The sequence below is a fragment of the Notolabrus celidotus genome, chromosome 23, assembly GCF_009762535.1.
Source record: "Notolabrus celidotus isolate fNotCel1 chromosome 23, fNotCel1.pri, whole genome shotgun sequence".
Classification (NCBI taxonomy): Eukaryota; Metazoa; Chordata; class Actinopteri; order Labriformes; family Labridae; genus Notolabrus; species Notolabrus celidotus.
The window spans coordinates 24,215,896-24,234,961 of NC_048294.1; the positions used below are offsets into that span (position 1 = coordinate 24,215,896).

The window sequence follows — 19,066 nt, forward strand, 5'->3', positions numbered from 1 at the left end:
TTAAACCCCGCCCAAAGAATCCTCAATTTAGAAGATGATGAAAATCATTTGAAGTTTATAACTTCAGAATTCATCAGTTTAGTGGTCACATAATTTTAACATGTTTTCAACAACAATTGACTAAAATCTAAAATCGATTCAAAAGCAAATCTCAAATTGTCCTTTATATTCCTTTATACCGAGCCTCTTGTACTGTAGAGACAGTTATCATGTCTGCTGCAGTCAGATCACTTAAACCTGTAACCCACCCACCACATCTCAAAATTTCTACTTAGCAAAGATCTTGAACCCAGTGGTTGAGCCACTTTGGATGCTAACATTAACGTTAGCATACTGCACTTTTGATATAGCATGTATTTACTCTTCTGGGTGCATCCTGGACAGATATATATTAAAGCTTAAGGGTTCCTGTCTTCTCCTGGATGGGTCTTCCACACATCAAACATGTTGCACTGCACTTGCTGCAATTGTCACCTTTTAAGTGCTTTTCAACCGCAGTAACTTTCCCCAGGAACTAGGGACCTTTTGGGGAACTATGCGTGTTTGGCAGCAGGAACCAGGGTCTAAGTTTAGTTCTGGGGTAGTAAATCCCCCCCTGAAAAGCCCATGCTTGGGGGGGTAGTACTTTCCAAAGGTTCAGGAAGTATAGGGGTCAGGCCTACAATGCTAAATGTTTCTGATTGGTAGTGTAACCGCAGTGTTTTACTTTACCCGCCATCCACAATAACATCACACACAGCTGTGACTCACTCTTGGGTGTGTTGAAAGAGCTTTGTCTCCTTCCAAGTGTTGATTCAGTGAATCCATTTGTAGAGCCATAAAGCAAGATCAAAAACAACACAAGAGGAATCTCCTCCATGCTAACAGGCTAACTGTGGTGTCGCACATGATGATGACAGTCTGTCTGTCTCCGTCAGTGGTGTCATCTTTGTTGAATGGCCTTTGTCTTCGTCTTACTGCCCTCTACTGGTCTGGCGGTGTAATGTGATTTATTTTTTTTGCTCCATGCGCCACTGGCTTTATATAAGCAATCTCACAGACAAGTTCCTGGAACTACTCTTTCAGGAACTAAATGGTTTTTGGAACTTCTAGCTAAAGGCACCTCAAGCTCGAGTTGAGTCCAAGGTTGAGTCATAAGTCCCAAAAAATCAGGCTTCAAGTGAGTCTCGAGTCTAAATCCTGGAATTGAGCACTACAACTCTGGACTTGAATGACCAAGGCCAGAGCTTGAGGTTCACAAACCAGGGGTCAGGCCCACTTCAAAACCACCTACACAGTTCATGTAGCTCTGCATCTCGCCCGAACACTTTCAAACAGCACAAACATTTAAACACACTCAATACTCAAATCACACCGTCTTACACAAGTAATCATATAAATAATCATATCAGCAGACCTTAAACTGACAGGCAATGACAGACAAAGAAAGAATGTTCCTCTCAGTGTACAGAAACATGTATCACCCACTGTGGAAAAAAACTCATGATGTAACAAAAGACAGCCTATCAACACATCGTGCCACCTGATCAGACTCTGTTTCTGCAAAAGAACAAATCGCCACTCTCAGTCTCAACCCAGCCAGACAGCTTAGCCAATCACAAGCAGCCCTGGTCTCTTACTAAAAGTTGAGTGTGTCAGGAAGCACACAGGCGACAGACTGCAGAGCTTCAGGGATGATGCCACTCTACCTTTTACTCCTTCTTCTCACTGAACTCTGTGAGTATTTACTCTTCTTTTCACTGCTTCTGTGACTGTTTGAGGAAATGGGACGAGGTTTGAAAAGAAAAGATGACATACTCTTTGTTCTCTATTCTTTGCAGCTCGGGTTGAAGCAGTCCAGAAGACCTCAGGTCTGACTCAGGACAGCGGGCTCATGACAGCGAGAGCTGGACAGAACGTAACTTTGAAATGCAGTTGTACAAATGATGATGCAACTTATCTCTATTGGTACCAGCAAAGCTTGGGAGGTGAACATGTCCTCGTATCAACTCGGATGATACACAACCCAGAAGCTACTGTGTCTCTCGCATATCAAGGAAGGTTTACAGTCGTAGCACAGGAAGGCGCCAACAATCTCGTAATCCAAGACCTTCGCCCCTCTGATTCAGCGACATATTACTGTGGTTTTTTAGGATTCAACACAATTGAGTTTGGAGAAGGAGTCTTTCTTTACATCCAATCGTCATCGTCTTACATCAACGCTGTTGTCCATCAGCCAGCGCTGGAGCCACTCCGGGTGGGGGACTCTGTGAATTTGAGCTGTACCATTTACACTGAGCCATGTGCCGGGGAGCAGAGCTTCTACTGGTTCAGACATGGTGCTGCTCAGCCTGCAGTCATGTACCACAGTGAGGGACAGTGTGAGGCTGACTCAGAGTCTCACAGAGAAAACTGTACTTTGAACCTCGCTGTAAAGTCAGTGAGCTCTGCTGATGCTGGGATGTACTACTGCGCTCTGGCTTCATGTGGGGAGATTGTGTTCGGGAATGGAACAAGAGTGCAGATTGAAGGTAGGTGATCAGAGCCGAAAGAACATGAGTATTTTTGTCCTTTCCAAATAAATGAAACATATCTAATGACCTGCCTGTTTGTAATGTATATGGATTAAAAAGATTGTAAAGAGCCCCAGGTCATGAAAATATACAGCCATGAGCAAATCAATGCACACTGTTTATTATATGTGTGAAAAAATCTGTAATCCATCTGCACAGATCTCAAAAACTTACTCATGAATTTGAGTTCTCTGAGTATGCGTGGTTTGCTAATCCATGTCCACGGATTCGTGAACAGTGTGCATAAATTACAAATCTGTATATTTGTATTGTAAACCATGCAAACAGAATCCATGCACATGCTTTGCAATACAATATACATATATTATTTGTCTTGACCTGGCACTCTTTGGAGCTCCAGATAACAACTCCATATCATAAAGTGACACTGTTTTTCTTTTGACTGCATGCTAGGAGGCTCTGCTAGTCCCCGTCTCCTGGTCTACTGTCTAAGCATGGCATTGGCAGTTTCCTTTATTGTGCTACTCGTCTTGGCTTTCATCCTGTACAAGTGTAAAAAAGAATCCTGCTCTGTCTGCAAAGGTAACATCAGCTTCAGTTAAAGCATCTTAAATAATGTTGCATTGGTCTGGCTTGATCCAACGTGTTCTCTGATTCACATGAACTGTTTCTTATTCTGCAGGTTCTGCAACACCTGACACTGTGGTACGTTAAATATCCATATGATAAAAGCTAAATTAAATAAACATGGTTTTTAAAGAAGTTTGAAACTTCTAGTATGATCATTCTCACATACTTTGTCTTTGTTGTGCTGTCATCTCCAGAGCCAGGGTGCAGATGCTCTCCATTATGCTGCTCTGAGTCTGAACAGAACCAGTGAGCGGCATCGCACAGAGGGGAGCATGGAGGCAGAGTGTCTGTACTCCAGAGTGAAGAACAGGAAAGAGTGAAGAAGAACTTTACCTTCACATTTGATCAGTTTTAAATAATGTGTCCAGTCAATCACTTTCCATTACTAAATGTACAGACAGAAAATACCTGTAAAGAAAAATACATTATTTCAAAGTGTTTGAAGTTTTATGTAAAGATGTGTTGAGAGTGTGAGGAAGTGAGAGGGGTCAACATGGCCGTTCATAAAGTTTGAAACAAATAAAGACAAAGCATGCTCATAAAAACCCCTGTGGTCTATTTATATCTTCTTCAGGTTGCTTCTTTCAGTCTGCAGCCAGCTCTCAGCAGTAACCTCTCAGCCCTGTGGTGAAGGTGGTGTGAACACAGAGTGTAAGTTTCCATCGATGGAAACATGAGTCCCAGCAGAGCTTAAACACAGGAAGACCGGCCTGCAGCTTACAGGCCACAACATCTTACACCTTTGCAAAGCTGCTCTCACAGAGTGGTGTGAAATGGTTATCATGTCAGAAATGCAGAAAACAAGCTGTAAACAGTGTGGGTCAAAATAAAAGGAGGCTGAGTTTAGAGAGGGGGTGAAGAAAACAACACTAGAGACAGTCAGTTCAGGGTGATGGGACTGAGGTTTTATAAACTACAAGTCAGAAAGTCTAAATGTCCCTCTTTTCTAATGTGAAGCTGGTCTGAGTGAAGCTTTCATTGTGGCTCAAAGTGTTCTTTTAGTCGTCCATGACCATCATGTGTAAGTATCTCCTTTCTATAAAGTAAAACCCATGAAGTCCAACACTGAGCCTGAACTGTGCTCATGATACAACCACAGATACATGCACAGCTTGGATTTAGACACAGTTAGTTAAACAATGGGCACTTTATAGAAGCTACACACACATTCATCCACATAAGAACAGTCAACACACACATTAACACTCACTGTCGTTAATTCCCAATAATATCACATTACATTTGATTATTTATCTTCTATAAAATTATAAAGATTATGAACAAAAATGTAAGAGATAGTAAAATATCTTCAGTATACAACAAAACAACATTTTCATCTCTCCTTCAGAGAAACTACAAAACATGTTCCCCTTTAAACAACTCAAATCACATGCTCTGAAGCTCATGGTGCAAAGAAGATTCATGTGTGTCTGACCACATGTTGCTGGTTAAGCAGAGCACAGTCAGAGGGTGAGTGAGGTGCAAGGTGTAAAGAGGTTGGATTAAGTCCCTTAAATATTCAAAGGTGTTTGGAGTCAAACCATGAAGTGTGTGTGCTCTCATTCGCTTCAAGAGATGGGTGAGCCTGCAGGCATGGTCAAGGGGGAAACACTCGTGCCTCTGATCCCTCTGTCTTGATAAAAACTTGATTTCATTGTATCAGTAAAATCACTGATATTTAATAATGAGAGGGAGCACTGCTGCGTGCCTCTGTGTGATTATAAATAGCAGAGGGATGTGCATTGTGAACTCTTACGCCCATCTTATTATCTCACTAATATCAGAAGGTACTGCTCCATTGACTTTAGGCTTCAGACCAGGTTTTTGTTGGTCTAGTGGCCAAATTCCACCAGATCCGCGTTGGTCTGTCTCCGATCTGTCACGGCACCGGATCTGGTTTCTATTCTAGTCAATGTGTTAACTTCCACTGGATCCGCTCCGTTGTGTTCCGGCTGGGTACACAAGACTTCTATTTTAGCCGGATGCCGGAGCACGACGCATCAATCTCAACAGAGCAGATGGAGCGGGACAGGAAGTCAGGTTTCACCAAAACAAAATGAAAACATCCGGTTAATTTTCAGAATAAAACACTCTGTGTTATCACCAGATCGTATTTCACTTAACTACAACAACAAACCAAAGTCATGGTGAGCGGAGCCAGGCCTGGAGTCAACAGGTCAGAGGTTTTCAGAGGACCAGAAAGACAACATGGATGAGGAGAGGAGGAGGAGAATCCTTGATTCAGTGATTACCAAGGGAGAACCTCAGTCACATGACTCCAGCTGTAAGGCGGTCCTGCGGGTATTAAAATGCAACCGGTGGGTGTTCACGGACGAGAGACCACAGAGCTGGACCGCAGATGATTGGTGGCGGACCGGACACGGATCTCGTGGAAGTCCAGTGTTAGGCATAGACTCTTTCTGCTTCCTTAAAATATCAATGCACCACCTTTGGGCCTCTCCATGAATCACCCTCATTAAGAACACTTGCTTTCTGCACTAAGATGCTTTGTGTACGATAGAGCTTCTTTATGATCTCATCCATATAAAACTTAATAAAGACAATAACATTAGAAACGTGTTACCACAGGGAGGTCAGAGGTCAATGTAAGAATGTGTGACCCGGTCATCAACCTTTCAGTTCTAGCTAAGATGTGTGTTTTATAGAATATAAACATCTTGGATCAGTGTACTCTGTGTAATATACATGTTGTCACTGTATCGTTGTTTCTGTTGGTGCCAGAGATTTAACAATCATTGTGGCTACCTTAAATAAGCTAACTGGTACAATAGATGCTAACAGTGAGTGGTCTGGGGCAGGGGGGTCTATGGTTTGAGTCTGATCCCTCCTCCTCACACACTCAAGACAAGTGGTGCTGTGTTGAGATATTCCAGAAACTTCTCTTTCCTAACAGTATGAACAGGTTAAAATCCCCCTTTATTTATACACAAACAAATGAAGAGTGTTCCCACATTTGTTTCTGCACATTCATGAAAGAAAACATCCGCCTCGTCTTCAAACTGAACCAACTCTAATCTGAGAAATGTGTTCAATAAACTCAGATTCTCTTTGGAGTGGAAACATTTCCACTGTCTGTTTAGACTCCAATGCAGATTCTTTCTCATGGAACCAAAATCCGCCCTGTAATGTCATCACCAATCATGTGACCGCTTCTGTTCGACCAATCAGACGATGTCTTGTCCATAAACAGTAGACCTGGTCTGAAGAATCTCTCATACAAGCCCCGCTCCTTCAACACAATGACACCTCTGCTGTTTGCTCTGTGTGTGACATGTCTGCTCTCGGGGACAATGGGTAAGTTATATCTTTTCATGAAGTCTTCCTCTTTTCTGTGTTTTTGATGTTCTGTAATGCTTTTAGTGCTTTTAAAGACGCTGTCACTCATTGTACAAAGTTAACTGCAGACTTGCTTGGTCTCTGTTTTCTTAGCAGGAGCAACATCCCTGGATCTGTCGTCACCTTTACGCTTCCTATCGGTTAGTGTCGGTGAAGACGTGACTTTGGAGTGTTTCTATCAGGAAAGTGTAGCAGTGATGTATTACTACTGGTATAAACAAACTCTGGGACAGAAGCCAGAAATGGTGTCTAAGTTCTATGAGCATGACCAACAGGGCTTTCTAGATGAAGACTTTAAGAATGATCCACGCTTTGAGCTGGAAACCAGCACCAGTACAAATCACCTGAAGATCAGAGGCGTGCAAGATTCAGACTCAGGGACTTACTACTGCATCAGTGGCTATGCTTATGTGTTTGATTTCATCGGAGGCGTCATCATCCATGTAAGAGGTTCAGGTTTGAACGTCCCAGCGTTCATCCATCAGTCAGAATCTGAGACCATCCAGCCAGGAGGCTCTGTGACTCTGAGCTGTACCGTCCACACTGGGAGCTGTGATGGAGAACACAGTGTGTACTGGTTCAAAGACTCTGAAGAATCTCAACCAGGACTCATTTACACCCAAGGAGGCAGAGATGATCAGTGTGAGAGAGAACACAACCAACAAACCTGCGTCTACAACCTGCTGATGAAGAGCATGAATCTGTCTCATGCTGGGACCTACTACTGCACTGTAGTCTCGTGTGGATACGTTCTGTTCGGAAACGGGACCAAGCTGGACTTGGAGGGTGAGTCTCTTTTGAGTAAAACATCATTGAGGGAGTCTTTTTATTAAAGGGATAGTTCAGTTTTTTTAAAGTGGGGTTGTATGAGGTACTTATGAGTAGTAAGTATATTACCATCAGGTGATCCCCATCAGCTCGGCCTCTTTGTTGAGAAGCCAGCCAGAGAACATGGAACATGTGTCATGTCTGAGCGTGACCCAAAAGAAATGGACTTTCTGACGGCAGAATAAAGAGCTGAAACATCTCTAATCATTACAGCACTCATACCGGCAGTAGTGTTTGAGTCGGTAGTAGAGTTGACCCCGTCTGCAGCAGCTGATAGCTGATGACCTCCCTGTCATCACGTTTCACTGGCTGGTTCTCAACAAAGGGGCCGAGCTGTCCATGATGCCGTGTAGGTAATACGCATACTACGCTTAAAGCCTGGTTTATACTTATCTGTTGAATTGATGGTGTAGCCTACACGAGTAGGTCTGTGTAGCCCCCGTACACAGAGACCTACACACGTAGCCGACACGCTGCTCATCCAAAATGTAACTACACGTCTAATTGATTGGTCCGCTCCATGGCATTGTAGTTCGTGCATTTACAGCACTTCCAGCATTGCTGCACATCATGTAATTATTCTCCTCCGACGTGTCCTCTCTATTCTTCCCTGTAATCATTGCTGTATGATGACCAGCAACATGTAACAGCTCCACATTAACATAATACGTTCTGAGTATTGCTGCGCGACACAAACACATGGACGCACAAGTATGTGGTGCTCATTTTGACAAAAAACAGAACTGTCTCTTTAAAATGTGATGAAACAACTAAAAGCTCTTGAATGTCCCGATGTTTACCTGCAGATGATGAAGACCGTGTTGTCTTGGTGTTTGTCTTGAGCGCAGCTTTGACCGTCACCACCATGCTGGTTGTTTTCCTGGCATACAAAGCATTGACAATGTACAAGACAACCAGCTGCACATGCACAGGTAGACTAATCTCAGCTCACTCACCCAGCTGGATTAATAATCTGATACACTCACTGTTAGTGAAGATGGTTTTTAATGGATTGTTTTTGTTCTGAACCAGACCATCAAGCAGGATCCCCGGCTGCCTCCGGTCTCAGTGCTGCAGTGAGTATTTCAAAGGTTCCTGTAACTGTCATATATTTTAAAGCATCACCTGTACACAGCGTAGGTCAATGTACCACACAGAAGAATCTAATGCTCTGTGTGATGTTGTCCGGCCCATGAACTACACACTTAGCTCTGCAGCAGTAACTTGCATTAAACCTCACAGATGTTGATGCTTGTCTCTTTATCTTCAATAAGTCTATATCATATTGTTTCCAGGGTGAGCAGGATGCAGACGGCCTCCATTACGCTGCTTTAAGGAAGAACAAAGCCAACAGATCAACAAGACCGAGAGATGACACCGGGAGTGAATGTGTGTACTCCAGCGTCAGGCAGTAAATCTGCACATTTGAAACTTCACTGAAAGTGTCAAACTGACCAGTAAAGCTGCAATAAAACTAACAAAGTGATGCTTCATGAAGGAGCTGTGTGTCCGCTCTCACTTGACTTGTGTTTAACATGATCAAATACAGAACAGTGTCTGTGGTTAATGTGGGATCAGGTTCTGGAGAGAGGACAAAGGTCCTTTGCTCAATGCATGCACGACTCCTTCATTTACAAAACTGAACCTTCTTCAATGATCATCTTCTAACGTTAAAGACGTCCCTATTCATGCAGAGTACTGTAGTGTTGTGTGTGGTTACCATCAAAGTGTCACCAACACCTCTCTTACAGTCAGTGGAACACTATCAGCATGGCATTGCAGACATCAAGCACATTTCATACGTGCATGGCAGCTTCAAAGCATGCACCAGCAGAGCCACGGCTAAAGCTGCAGACGTGATGCTGCAAGCAGCAGCAGCAGAGATGTCCGATAGTACAGGCCCGCCCTCAGTGGGATGAGGAGCGTTCACCACAAAGGTGTTTGTTTGTTGCTGTGTGGTCGGAAGACAAAGATGAGCTCTCGGTTTATGCCGGTCGTTTAATTTTCTGCTCTCTGCTGGCTCAATCTGAGGGGTGTGAAGAAGATGAGAACAGGAAGTGTTTGCAGTGTGTCATTGCTCAGTGGACAGAATATGTTTGTAAAGTGAATGAGGTCAGTTCAGGACAAAGACTGCTTCCCTGCTTCTGCACAAAGAACCGCCCTGTGACTTGTGCTGCACCAGAGGCCTCTTTATTCTGTCATATGAATGAATTCATACAAATTATAGAGTTAATAAAAAAGACTTTCAGCTACAGAAAAGACAGAGTAAAGCCTGCCCCTCCAAAAACGTGTCATACTGCTCCTCCTCCTCCTCTTTCCTCTATATCTTCAACAGCTCAAGTCAGCAGTATCAGTCGTGTGAGACAGAATCTCTCCTCTACTGTGATGTGATAAAAAACTGGATTCTGTGTGTTATTGTTGAAGCTATAACTTCATACTTTATTTCAGACCTTTAGGTCAAAAATCAGTGTAAAGAGCATTAAAACAGAGATATAAATACAATACAGGGACACAAAAAGACAGATAAAGAAGCTCCAGCTCATGTTCACGGTGAATAGATCACCTATCAGTAGACAGAAGTGAAGGAGTGTCTGCAGGTACGAGTGGTGAAAAGTGGAGGTGCATGTGAAGCAGCTGAAACAAACAAACAACATCACAGAGAAAACCACACAGACATCCTGTCAGAGGAGAGAGAGCAGGGGGACCAAACCACTTTGGTTGAACTTGACGTGAGCGGGTTTTGACCAGAGCGGGAACTCAGAAACTGTTTCTCTTTTTTTCACATGTGCTTCAGAAACACATCTCTGTCTTCATGAGTGTTTCAGAGAAGTCAGTGAAATGTTGTCTAAATGTTGATTCAACTGTTGTTTACTTTATTTCTTTATGTTGTGAGCTGAGCTGAGTCGTGGGATTTCATCTGTAGGAGGAAAAACGGGGGCTGAGGAACTCCAGGCGCTCTGACTGCTTTATGTTGTGGCTTTTTATTTTGATTGACTCACCTGTTGAAAACAACGACTCCAGTGATGCTGACTGTGCTCCAAAACAAGATAGAGAGACGATCTTTAACACTGTTGAGCACAACCCCACCTCTAAATACATCAGTCTGTGGGTGGAGCCAAGCGGACACACCTCACAAAGTCTATCCAACAGCTGTCTCTGTGTTGAGTCCACTTTAGACAGCTGATCTGTTCAGTCTGTGCTCAGATCAGATCAGCAACATATTCTCTGGATCATCCAAACAGCATCACAATGTAGAACTCATATGATTGAGTGGACTGTTGCCCCCGATCGGCCCAGTACTGAACTAAGCACAACATACAGGCCTGAGAAAGGTCTGAAGGTGGATTTAAAGGGACGGTACACCCAGAGTGCAAATGAAGCTCAGAGTCCTCTCCACATAGAGAACTGCTCAGTCTGTGAACATAGAGGTGTGACTCTTCTGGTCATCTGTCCAGAGTCTGAAAAAGAAACCCTAATGATGTCATCACTGTAGCATTATGGTGATTGTAGGATCCAGTGTTTTTGAAGGCTAACAACTCTACAGAGCAAAAGTTGTAAATTCAAGCATGTTCTTATAATCTGTGTTTTCTGACACATGAAATATAATAAATCAGTCCCATGATTAATTGTTCTATAATGGGAATATTTTTTTTACTATTTATTATTTCAACAATACAACAATATCCCATTAGTACAACAATAGTTATTGCTTTTATTAATGCATCAACAAGCCTTCACTTTCAGACACAGAAGGTAGCCGTGTGTGGTCGCTCATTAAGCACAGAGAAGAAGAAGAAGAAGAAGGGCAGCTGCAACAAGAGCTAAAGTGGAGTCACCTGTGTGGATGTTTTCACTGTTTCAGAGGGTAACACCATTACAGTTTGTATAACCTGGGTCACAAGCATCTCAAGAAGATGGAAAAGCCTGCAGTTTGTAACACAACCAATCTAACAAGTCCCCCGAAAAGTCTTCATCGCTACAAAGATGTGTTACAAAGCAGCAGTAGCCACAGCTAGCATCAGCAGAACAACAAAGGTGAGTGCTGTGGTGCTGATTCAACAGACACTTGAGAACTACAGAAAGTTCACCAGAGACAACCTGAAGTCAACGCAGGATGAAGTCAATGCTATGCCTGAAAGGTAGACAACCAACAGCATTCTCCAACCCAGGTGTAGCATTGCTACTTTGCAGACGTATCCCTACCTGCTGTGTTTGATGTGATCTCTACACACAGTCACAGTCTGATCAATAGCACGGCCTGTGAAAGCTAATGTATGTTGGGTCTGATATACTTTGTTCATGGAAAACAACTATATTTCTATTCTGTTTGTTAAAGTAAAAACAAAAGACAATTGAAGAGTCTTAACTTTTCTTTATTTGTGTTAACAACAGTGATGTCAGATAGAATTGATAAGAATGAAATGCTATATATATATATTAAACTATGTACAGTATGTAGCATGAGGAAAAAAAGAACACAAGTGAAAAAATTGAATTTCCCCCATGGAGGTTAATAAATTATGTTCATAATTACCTTTTAATATTTGTCACAATGGAAAAATGGAGGATGACCCATGAGGACCCAGAAAACTAAAGATTTAATAAAAAATAAAACAAACAAGGTAAAAGGTAGAAACAAAACGTACTTAAATGTCCAAGATTTCAATCAAACATTTCCAAAAGAAACAAAAGTCTTCAACATCCCCCAAAACTCCCCAAACTTCACACACTCATCAGGCCTGGTGAATAATTTGATGTTCTTTTGGTCCCGTGCAAAAAGTTCCAAAAATGTATCAATAGCACTGACTTCAATATTTCACATTTTAAAAGGCCAGCCCCTCAACACAGTTCAATCTACATGCATGAAGTTTTTTTCGCACATCTATCAGACCAAGTCCCACCTTGTGGTGAAATCTCAACAAGAAGTCGGCCTTCTTTTTTTTAAAATTCTGACACCGGAATTCGCAAGGGTATGTATTTAAGATAACTTGCCTCAAGTTCAAACTACACACATTCTGTAGTTAACACATTGACCATTCAATGTTATCAAAATGAAATCCAGATGTCAATGGCTGTGGGCGTCACAGAGGGTCAAAGGTGGAGGTAAATTTGGTAATCTGCCAAAAACTTTAAACCTTAATAACTCTTACTTATAATGTTGAATCAGGGAGAAATCATTCATGCATGATAAGTGTGCCAGTCTGAACACATCTGTATGCAAATATTCACCTATATGTTATAGCCCCCCCTACTGGCAACATGAAATCAGATGTTTACTTTGTGATGTAAAACTCCTCCCATTTTGAACATTTCTTTTTCAAGAGAAACGCCCTTACACCTTCATGGAGCATCACAGGTCAGACTGTGACCTGTCGGTGAAGGGTGTCGCTGGTGACGCCTCAAACTTTGATGTCTCGCCATGAAACAGGAAATACTTATAGCTCCTTCATACAGTGATCAATCTGTTTCAAATTGCATACACATGATCAGGGTCCATCCCTCAACTCATCTATGGGCTCATTGTCCTAGGACGGGCATAGCACCACCCACAGGAATTACATGGTACTGACCTTTACATACAATCTCCTCTCTCTTCCAAATTTGACATGTTTCTTCATGGACCCAGCCTGGACTCATCTATATACACATGATGGTCATATGTAATAGCGCCACTTAATGGACAGAAGTGGTATTTACTCTCAGAACCTGTTTTTAACATGCTTGTGATCACAACTCCTCCTATAGTGATCTATGATAAACAATCCTGCAGAACATAACTTTGTTAAAGTTGCATCACCGCTTACTTGTGACATGCAGTACTGCAGTGTACACTATGCTGATAACTGCACACGAGTATGCTCACAGTTTCAGCCTAGGTCTCATAAAGTGCAGCACAGCAACACCTGCTGCACATCAGGCGGTGATTGCAGGTGTGCGAGGTCCTGTTCAAAGCTGCTTGCAGCTTTAATTCATCATGATCTTTTGTTTCTCTTGAACTTTTTACCCACTACAGTCTGCACCTTTTTCTTTGTTGTTGCTTTCTGCCTCCTTTAGCACAAAGAGCTTTGTGGTTTTTCTCTGAAACAAGGCTCCTTTTGACACGCAGCTACAAATGGAAATGATGTTTCTGGAGACAGTAGATCATAATTGAACAGAGGAAACTGAAGTATAGTTTTCTGCATGTAGTGTGCCTTGGATTTATTCTTCACTCTTTGCATTCTTCACCAGATTTCAGTGAGAAAAGAGACTCAATTTAACAATGCCTGCAGCATTAACTCTGACTGTTTAGTCAAATGCATTCATCTTCAGCAGAAATGTTAAATGAGTGATAAAATACAAAGATCTGTTATTATTTTGGAGATGCTGGTCGTACGGTGATTATGTTCCACCAATATCTCACTCTGTTTGATTTTCAAGACAAACTGGAGTGAGGATGTCGTCATGTTTCCTATATGGGGCATGGTGTGTGTCACCTCTGTCTGGCCAATCAAATCTTGTCTTGACTCTTAAGAGTGCAGAGAGCACTAAGATGTGCTCAGTTCAACACGGTAGTTGGAGCATGATGAGTCCTCTGATGTTTGCGTTCTGCCTCACATGTCTGTGCTTGGAGAAAACCGGTGAGTTGTGTTTTAAAGTTGAGACTTGAAGAGTTTATGGTCACTTTTTATGACACTTACTGTGAAATATTTTTTTGTGTTGATCCAGAAGACTAAATAATTTTCTTTGTCTCTTTTTAGCTCAGACGACGGAGCTAAAATCAACCACTTCTGTTCACCAAGAGAGTGGATTCATATCAGCTGATGTTGGTGGGGAGATAACTTTACAATGCTTCTATGAAGGTGATGTGGCAACAAAGTTTTACTGGTACAAGCAAACTCTGGGAGAGAAACCAAGGCTCGTCTCTACTTACTACAAGTATGAAACAAGTGTACAACTGCATGGTGAATTCAAGAACAATCCACGCTTCACACTGGACACTGAAATAGGTCGGAATCACTTGAAGATCACAGATTTACGTGTTTCAGACACAGCTACTTATTACTGTGCATATAGCTATTCATTTGTGTTTGAATTTATGGAGGGCACTTCTCTCAGTGTCAAAGGTTCAAGCTTGAACTTACACTTTTTGGTCAATCAATCGGGATCAGAGACCATCCAGCCAGGAGGCTCTGTGACTCTGAGCTGTACCGTCCCCACTGGGAGCTGTGACGGAGAACACAGTGTGTACTGGTTCAAAGACTCTGAGGAGTCTCAACCAGGACTCATTTACATCCATGGAGATAAGAATGATCAGTGTGAGAGGAAACCTAATGAACAAAGTTGTGAGTACGAGTTGCCCATGAAGAGCCTGAATCACTCTCATGCTGGGACGTTCTACTGCGCTGTCGTCTCATGTGGACACATTCTGTTTGGAAACGGGAGCAAGCTCAACATTGAAGGTATGTAAGTGTTTCATCAGTTACTGTGATTCAAACGTAAGAATAATACTTCCTGTTAAAACTCTTAATGTCTTCCTCTCTCCAGATGAGGGAGACTCACCTGTCTTGGTGTTTGTCTTGAGTGGGGCTTTGACGTTTACTATCATCTTGATTCTGTTGCTGGCTGTCATGTTGTGTGTGATCAACAAGAGAAACAACTGCAGATGTGAAGGTACTGTCAGTGCTGTCTTCCTTGTTGACACTGTGTGCTCACTTAATGCAGAGTTATAGTGAGGGGATATGTTCATTCTTTTTCAGAGCCTGGTGCAACATTTCCAGCTTCTTCAACAACTAACCAACAGGTACTTCACTTTATTAAGAGTTTATTTTCTCTGAGGTTCTATATTTTGATTGGCTGAGATCTGCTAATGCTTATTTATTCTGTCAGGGTGACCATGATGAGGAAAACATCCATTACGCAGCTGTAAGAGAGCACAGGCTCAACAGACCTAGAAGACAAGAGAACAACATGAAGGCTGAATGTGTGTACTCAAGTGTAAAACAGTAGAGCTGCACGTTTCATGTGTCTGTGTAACATGACTGATCTGTTTCAAACATACGTCACAGACTGTTATAACTTAGGTTGGACACTGGTGTCACTTTATTATTAAAAGATATGTCTAAGAAGTTTGTTTACATGTTTGAAATAAAATTTCATCATGAAATAAAAAATATTCTGTATTCTTAAAGTGTCAACGTAGGATGTAGAGAAGCATGTGTTAGACTGTGAATCATTAAACTGTGTGTTTAAATACATTTAGTTAAAGTTGAGACTTACGACCATGTTTCTTTTTAACATTTGTATTTTATTCTGGAAATCCACAGCAGAGGTCATGTGGAGTATATCACTGAAGTAAACGATCTATAAGTTGGTGCTCTGTGTTCTTGGACGTGTTTCATTTGAAAAGTCAAATCTCTGATCATTCAGTGTTTCATCGTCTATCTAACAATTCTGGAGACAGTGTTTGTTCTGCTTTAAGAGGATTTCAGATGTTTTTGTGTTGGACTGTAAAGCATTTCATGTTGAGAGAGTGTACATGACCTGTGTGTGTGTGTGTGTGTGTGTGTGTGTGTGTGTGTGTGTGTGTGTGTGTGTGTCTTTGTTTGAAGAACTTTGCATGCTGAAATAAAGAAATGTACAAACTAAGACTCTGTGTTGTGTCTGTTTCTTTCAGTCTAATTAAAATAAGTTCATAAACCATATTTAGTCCTCACTTCAGATGAGGCCATACAAAATACTTCAAATCAAATAAATGCACTCTATATGAATAAACCATGAATTGCTGTATTACTAAATGTTTACAATAACAAAAATAATAATAATAAATGGGATTTGTGTAACGCCTTTCAAGAAACCAAAGGTGGCTTCACAGGGTCAGGTAGGGGGTCTGGGGGGTAGGTTGGGATATCTAACGGGGAAAGGCCTTGAGGAAAAGGTGTGTTTTGACTGCTTTTTTAAAACTGTCCAGGGTTGGGGCGCTGCGGATGTCGGGAGGGAGAGAGTTCCACAGAGTAGGGGCTGCCACACTGAAGGCTCTGTCTCCAAAAGTCTGCAGCTTAGTCCGGGGGATGGAGAGGGGACCCGGGTCCAAAGACCGTAGGTTCCAGGATGGAGTGTGTTGGTGGAGGAGGTCAGCCAGGTAATGGGGGGGCAAAGGCATTTGTAAGTGAGGAGGAGGAGTTTATAGGAGATGCCGTACTTAACAGGGAGCCAGTGGAGGTGAATGAGAGTGGGTGTGATGTGCTGCCAGGGCATTGCTGGGTTCCCCCGAACAGGACTCCATTGCAATAATCCAGCCGGGAGGTTATGAAAGCATGGATGAGGGTCTCTGCAACTGAATCTGAGAGAGATGGACGCAGACGGGAGATGTTCTTCAGGTGGTAGAAGGCAGACTTGGTGACAGATTTGATGTGTGCCTGGAAGCAGAGGGTGGCGTCAAGAATGACACCCAGGTGGCGGACTTCAGGAGACGGGGAGATGGAACAGCCATCCACAAGAAGGAGCCCTCCTGTCCTGTCAGCTGCTTTCAGAGAGAAAAGGCCAGCCAAGCCTGATAGGCCTCCTTTTTTCAGACTGACGGCTTCACCGGCAGGTTCAAAGGTTAAAAAAAACAAAACTTCTTGCAGACACTTCAACAATGGAGGATTTTAACATGGCCAATTTGGATTCTATATCCTCAATCTCCCCCAGAATGCACAAGACATCCTTCTTAAGTTGGGAGACAAAGACTTCCTTGACAGGGGCCTCTGCCAGACCTTTCCATTCACCTGCACTACACCTTTTGATCTTTCCCCTCCATCTTATCCAACTCACCACCAGGTGGTGATCAGTCGGCAGCGCTGCTCCTCTCTTCACTCAAGTGTCAGAGACATATGGCCTCACATCAGGTGATACAACTGTCATTGCTGTTCTGATACCAGGTACACTTTAACCCACCCTGTGCTCCAACATGGTGTTTGTTATGACCAATACATGATGGGCACAGAAGTCCAAAAACAGATCACCACTCTGGTTGAGATTAGGCAGTCCGTTTCTCCGAATCTCCCCCTCAAGGTGTCTACGTCCTTGCCCACATGTACGTTGAAGTCCCCATGAAGAATGAAAGACTCCCCAGTTGGGATCCCTTCCAAAACCCCACCCAGGGACTCCAAGAGGGCTGCATACTCTGAACTGCTATTTGGTGCATATGCACAAACAACAGTAAGAGCCTTCCTCTTTGCAACCTGGAGTGGTTAAAAAGTGGGTGGGGGTTGGTGACCTAGTATAGGCTCCACCCCCTGTGACCCCAAACGGGATGAGTGGTCAGGATAATGGATGTATGCATCCTCTAAAGGGAGAAAAAATATCTAAGACTAAATAATTTTCTGCAGCAAACAACCGTCACGTCTACTATTCAAAGCAATCCAAGATCCTTCCACAGGCTGTGACATGATTCTGATTATTGTAATAGTTTAACAAATGTCTTTAAGAGCTGGTTACAAACTTTATTTGGGTTGTGTCTAGGCTTTGTCTAAATGTCTACGTTCAGAGGTTTTGTTGAGACAAATCAAAGACAATACATTGCTGTTAATGTCGCTGTAACACGGGACAATCGGTCCGTCTCTGATCCGTGCTCTCTCGTCTGTCAACACCCATCGGTTGCGTTTTCAAAACAGGAGCGCCGGACATCTGGAGTCATGTGACCGAGGTTTTCCCGCAGTAATCACTGAATCAAGGATTCTCCTCCTCCTCTCCTCATCCATGTTGTCTTTCTGGTCCTCTGAAAACCTCTGACCTGTTGACTCCAGGCCTGGCTCTGCTCATCATGACTTTGGTTTGTTGTTGTAGTTAAGTGAAATACGATCTGGTGATAACACAGAGTGTTTTATTCTGAAAATTAACCGGATGTTTTCATTTTGATTTGGTGAAACCTGACTTCCTGTCCCGCTCCATCTGCTCTGTTGAGATTGATGCGTCGTGCTCCGGCATCAGGAAAAAAAAGGAGTCTTGTGTATCTGATCCGGAGGACTTCGACCTGCCGGATCAGAGACGTAACCGGAACACTACGGAGCAGATCCAGAGGAAGTTAACACATTGACTAGAATAGAAACCTATCAGATACAGTGCTATGACGGATCAGACACAGATCTGGTGGAATTTGGCCGTAATACTACACTGGCACTTTATCATCATGATCTTTTGTTTCTCTTGAACTTTTTACCCACTACAGTCTGCACCTTTTTCTTTGTTGTTGTTTTCTGCCTCCTTTAGCACAAAGAGCTTTGTGGTTTTTCTCTGAGACAAGGCTCCTTTTGACACGCAGCTATGAATGGAAATGATGTATTTAGAGACAATAGATCAGAAGTGAACAGAGGAAACTGAAGTATAGTTTTCTGCATGTTGTGTGCCTTGGATTTATTCTTCACTCTTTGCATTCTTCACCAGATTTCAGTGAAAAAGAGACTCAATTTAACAATGCCTGCAGCATTAACTCTGACTGTTAAGTCAAATGCATTCATCTTGAGCAGAAATGTTAAATGAGTGATAAAATACAAAGATCTGTTATTATTTTGGAGATGCTGGTCGTACAGTGATTAAGTTCCACAGAAATCTCACTCTGTTTGATTTTCAAGACCAAACTGAGGCTGTAAGCTGGAGTGAGGATGTCATCATGTTTCCTATATGAGGCATGGTGTGTGTCACCTCTGTCTGGCCAATCAAATCTTGTCTTGACTCTTAAGAGTGCAGAGAGCACTAAGATGTGCTCACTTCAACACGGT

General features: G+C 42.6%; 3 protein-coding genes across 3 annotated transcripts; all 3 read left to right on the forward strand.

Annotated features, from left to right (window-relative positions):
- Positions 1-1,614: 1,614 nt before the first annotated feature.
- LOC117807521 lies at positions 1,615-3,675 on the forward strand. The gene is made up of 5 exons (XM_034676841.1): positions 1,615-1,716; positions 1,821-2,510; positions 2,967-3,095; positions 3,196-3,218; positions 3,338-3,675. The coding sequence occupies exons 1-5, from the start codon at positions 1,674-1,676 to the stop codon at positions 3,461-3,463; spliced, it is 1,011 nt and encodes a 336-aa protein (XP_034532732.1). The 5' UTR covers positions 1,615-1,673; the 3' UTR covers positions 3,464-3,675.
- A 2,722-nt stretch (positions 3,676-6,397) lies between these two features.
- Positions 6,398-8,777, forward strand: LOC117807517. Its single transcript, XM_034676834.1, has 5 exons — positions 6,398-6,458; positions 6,594-7,286; positions 8,135-8,260; positions 8,361-8,404; positions 8,624-8,777. Exons 1-5 carry the CDS (start codon positions 6,404-6,406, stop codon positions 8,741-8,743), a joined length of 1,038 nt encoding a protein of 345 aa, XP_034532725.1. The 5' UTR covers positions 6,398-6,403; the 3' UTR covers positions 8,744-8,777.
- Positions 8,778-13,851: 5,074 nt separating this feature from the next.
- LOC117807514 lies at positions 13,852-15,632 on the forward strand. The gene is made up of 5 exons (XM_034676831.1): positions 13,852-13,945; positions 14,066-14,767; positions 14,853-14,978; positions 15,065-15,108; positions 15,195-15,632. Exons 1-5 carry the CDS (start codon positions 13,858-13,860, stop codon positions 15,312-15,314), a joined length of 1,080 nt encoding a protein of 359 aa, XP_034532722.1. The 5' UTR covers positions 13,852-13,857; the 3' UTR covers positions 15,315-15,632.
- The last annotated feature ends 3,434 nt before the right edge of the window (positions 15,633-19,066 follow it).